The sequence below is a fragment of the Lolium perenne genome, chromosome 1 (assembly GCF_019359855.2).
Source record: "Lolium perenne isolate Kyuss_39 chromosome 1, Kyuss_2.0, whole genome shotgun sequence".
NCBI classification, from domain to species: Eukaryota; Viridiplantae; Streptophyta; class Magnoliopsida; order Poales; family Poaceae; genus Lolium; species Lolium perenne.
The window spans coordinates 186,002,785-186,006,543 of NC_067244.2; the positions used below are offsets into that span (position 1 = coordinate 186,002,785).

Genomic DNA, 3,759 nt, shown 5'->3' on the forward strand with positions numbered 1-3,759 from the left:
CCTACAAAGCGTCCCCGCGCCAATGCTTCCGGCTCTGAAGCCGGAGCTAGCGGCGAGGCCTCCGCCAAGAAGCCAAAGACGACGAAACCACCTCCGCTTGACTCAAGGAAGGCGGAGCGTGCGCGTCTACGGATGCTCTCGACGGCTGGCCAGGGCACACGCCCCATCATTCCCGGCGCCCCGTGAGTTTCCGAGCATGATGCGATTTTAACTTAACGAAATTATCTCTTGTCTAAACCCTTTCACTTGTTTGCAGGAACCCGAAAACCACTGCCACGCGGACCACCAGCCAGGAGCCCATCACGAAGTACCTGAAGAAATCTCCGGCTGTTGGTCCCTCTACTCCAGTTCCACCAAGCGCTTCCCACCCAACTCCTCAACCGTCGCCACCTCCGGCTGATCCATCTCCCCCACCTGCCGCAAACACTCCACCGGAAATAATTCCGGTTAGCAGCGGGCATGCAGAAGAAGAAGATCCTAAGGCCAAAGGCCCTGCCCAAGAAGAGGCGGAAACACAAGGCCAAGGAGATGCGGAAGTCACTTCCGAGAAGGCTGGAGAGGGTGCTGGCGACATAGTCGTTTTTCCGAAGAACTTCGGAGATCCGGCGGACACCACTTCCACCCCCAAGGCGTATGCCACCAAGTTTTTTAACAAGCTGACTGAGGCGGAGAAGTGGGAACTTGAACAAGACCTGCTCAACGCCATGCTGAACAACGCCTGGGGGAAGCCGGATTCCAGGACATCGGAGATCCAGGACTTCAAGAAAAACATTGGCCAGTTCTGCGATCAACTTATCTGCAAGCAAAAGGTACTCCCCAGTAGCCCCCAAGCATGTAGGCGGAAACTCAAAAAGTAGTTAGCGCTTAAATGCTTAGAGAAAAATTACTTCCGGGAAAGTTTTTTAGAATGGACCAGTAGCCCCCAAGCATTATGGCGGAAAAGTTCCGGCAATGATGCTTTTAAAGAAACCACTGCTACAGGCGGAATTTTTACTCCTGCACTGTTTAAACTTTACAGGAACAGCAGGCGCTGCACTACGAGCTGCACAAGAACATTGCCCTGCAGCGCCGCGTTACTCTGAGTCAGGCGGAAAATATCCGGACCCTGAAGGATGAGAATGCGGAACTGGCTAAACAACTGGCAGACGCCCAAGGTTGGTTTCCACCTTCTTCGTTATTAACCAAATTCCGACTTCAAATTTGCTGTTAACGTATGCCATTATAGGCGCATCCTCCTCCCTTGCAACAGCTTCGACTGAACTTGAGAACCTGCGCTCCTCGTACCAAGAGTTGGAGACGAAGCTAAAGGAAGCGGAACTTAAGAGGGAGCAGGCCGAAAAACAACTGGCGGAGAAAAACTCCGAGCATATCAGGGAGAAGGGCGAGCTGGAACTGAAAAAGAATGCTGACAGCGAGACCATCAGGAGGCAGCAAAAAGAGCTCAATGGACTCCGGAAATTTATGGAGACGGCGGAGCAACACTGGGACTTGCTCAATGAGAACATCTTGGGTATGATATCGGAACCTTGCCAAGATATTTGCTCCGATTGTTTTTTACTTTGCGCTCAAATTGCGTGCTTACATCCTGATTATCTTTGTATGCAGAGCCGCTTGGGTACCCGGAACAGCGCCGGAATTTGTTCCCACGGGACGACCTTCTGCAACTCGCGGGCGATGACTGCAAGGATCTCATCTCCGCCTCCCGCAAAATATGCTATAACTTGAACATCAAGAGGAGCCGCACTTGCGACGTGCGCAAGCTTATTGGTAAGATGGATGTTTTGCCGGAGCTGGTGACGGATCTGCAAGCATCTTCAGCCCGAGGCGCAGCTGCAATGGCCTTGACCATGTGCCTAGCACATACTCCGGGTCTTGATCTTGATGAAGTGACCACGGGCGTTCCTCCGGATGCGGATGTCGGCGCGCTGCTGGATGCAGTGAGCGGCTACGACACCCGTATCGCGCGCAGGATCCGGCACGAGGAATTCTACGACAAGGTCGTCCTCGCTGCTGACGAGCCCTTAGAAGCGGAACTTCAGAAGGAACTCGACGCCAAGGCGCGACCTGCGGAATCCGGAGCCCAGTTTACCTGGACCAGCTCCAAGGATGCTCCCCAAGAGGAACCCAAGACCAGCACTGCTGCCTCTGAAGAAAAAGAAAGTGAAGAAGACGTGTCTTCTCCGGCCGAAGGCGCCAAGGAACAAGATCCAGAGGGCAAGACTTCTCCGGCTAAGGGGGAGTGAAAACTTTTATTCCTGCGGGAAAAACAATGCATCATTTTGGCCCCAGCGAGGGTTTGTAATAAGACTTTAAATTCTTAAGTAGCTAGGAACGAAACGATTATGCATGGGGCGGAAACACTTATCCTGCTATCCGTTAAATATTATGTGCATGTTTCGTTTTATGTCGGAAAGCAAGTGCTGACTTCGTTATTTTCCGGCTTGCCCGCTTGACCTTCCACGAGCCGGAAAACCTTAGCCGGAAACGCTCGCCAGCGGCGACGAAGCCCAATGGCAGTCCGTCCATAACCGCGGAAACAAGCCCCCAGGCATAGGTGCCGGAAATCGCTACTAGGAATCCACGAGTTCGCAACAGATAACAACTTTATCAGAAAACTTAAGCTTACGTCCTAAAGGACGATTTTGAAAATCACAACTTTCATACACGCCTAGGCGGAAAAAATCCAGCTCTGCGGTTTTAGTTGGAAAAAACATACACGATCTAAAATGAACAAGTAAAGGAGGTAAAAGACTCAAAAGAGTGAACCAGAAGCTTTATTTCATTGATCATGTATAACTATTACAGAGTTTAGAACTCGGAAAATATATGCTAAGTGTAGAAAGGACGTAGCTGTGCGATATTCCAAGGGCGATCTGTTTCATCGTAGATGTCATCCGGATCCTCACGCTTGCGTTTCCGGTGCCAGTTAGCAGGTCTATCCCTTAACTCGCGGAAATCGACAAGGTAGTACGACCCGTTATGAAGCACTTTGCTAACGACGAAGGGTCCTTCCCATGGAGATTGCAGCTTATGGTCTTTCACCTGTCGAAGGCGGAGGACCAGGTCTCCTGCCATAAAGGAGCGTTTCCGAACTCGACGACTGTGATAACGTCGGAGCTTTTGCTGATAGATGGCGGATCTCTGATCTGCTAAGTTCCGAGCTTCCTCGATCAGGTCCACAGATAGCTGTCTTGCCTCGTCATTTGTTTCTTCATTGTAGGCGGAAACTCGCGGTGAATCGTGGATGATGTCGGAGGGAAGTACGGCCGGATCCGTATACCAGAAAAAGGGGTAAACCCTGTTGATCTGTTAGGGGTAGTTCGTAAACTCCACGTAACAGCCTCCAACTCATCAGCCCAAGCTCCGGCTGCTCGTCGCAGCGGTCCTTCAAGGCGTGGTTTAATTCACGATAATATTAGGCCGTTAGCCCTTTCAACCTGACCATTGGACCGTGGATGAGCCACAGATGCGAGGTCCATCGTATCCCCATTGTCTCACAATAATCCCTCAATTCTCCTTGAGCAAAGTTCGTGCCATTATCTGTGATTATGCTGTGCGGGATGCCGAATCTCATCACGAGGCTGCAGACGAATTTTAGTGCCGTAGCACCGTCGGCTTTTCTCACTGGCTTAGCCTCGATCCATTTGCTGAACTTGTCAACAGCGACTGTGAGGTACTCAAAACCGCCAGGAGATGATTTTTTTAACTTACCAACCATATCAAGCCCCCAGACCGCAAATGGCCAGGTGATAGGTATGG

General features: G+C 51.2%; 1 protein-coding gene across 1 annotated transcript; it reads left to right on the forward strand.

Moving 5' to 3' along the window:
- The first annotated feature begins 260 nt into the window (after positions 1 to 260).
- Positions 261 to 3,183, forward strand: LOC139831118 (uncharacterized). Its single transcript, XM_071820379.1, has 4 exons — positions 261 to 809; positions 1,019 to 1,154; positions 1,226 to 1,510; positions 1,606 to 3,183. The coding sequence occupies exons 1-4, from the start codon at positions 705 to 707 to the stop codon at positions 2,241 to 2,243; spliced, it is 1,164 nt and encodes a 387-aa protein (XP_071676480.1). The 5' UTR covers positions 261 to 704; the 3' UTR covers positions 2,244 to 3,183.
- The last annotated feature ends 576 nt before the right edge of the window (positions 3,184 to 3,759 follow it).

What these genes read in the sequence shown, in the direction of transcription:
- LOC139831118 (XM_071820379.1), top strand. Translation starts at nt 705, where the DNA reads ATGCTGAACAACGCCTGGGGGAAGCCGGATTCCAGGACATCGGAGATC. An exon ending in AACTTATCTGCAAGCAAAAG is followed by an intron (nt 810 to 1,018) that starts GTACTCCCCAGT and finishes TAAACTTTACAG; the next exon opens with GAACAGCAGGCGCTGCACTA. An exon ending in GCTCAATGAGAACATCTTGG is followed by an intron (nt 1,511 to 1,605) that starts GTATGATATCGG and finishes CTTTGTATGCAG; the next exon opens with AGCCGCTTGGGTACCCGGAA.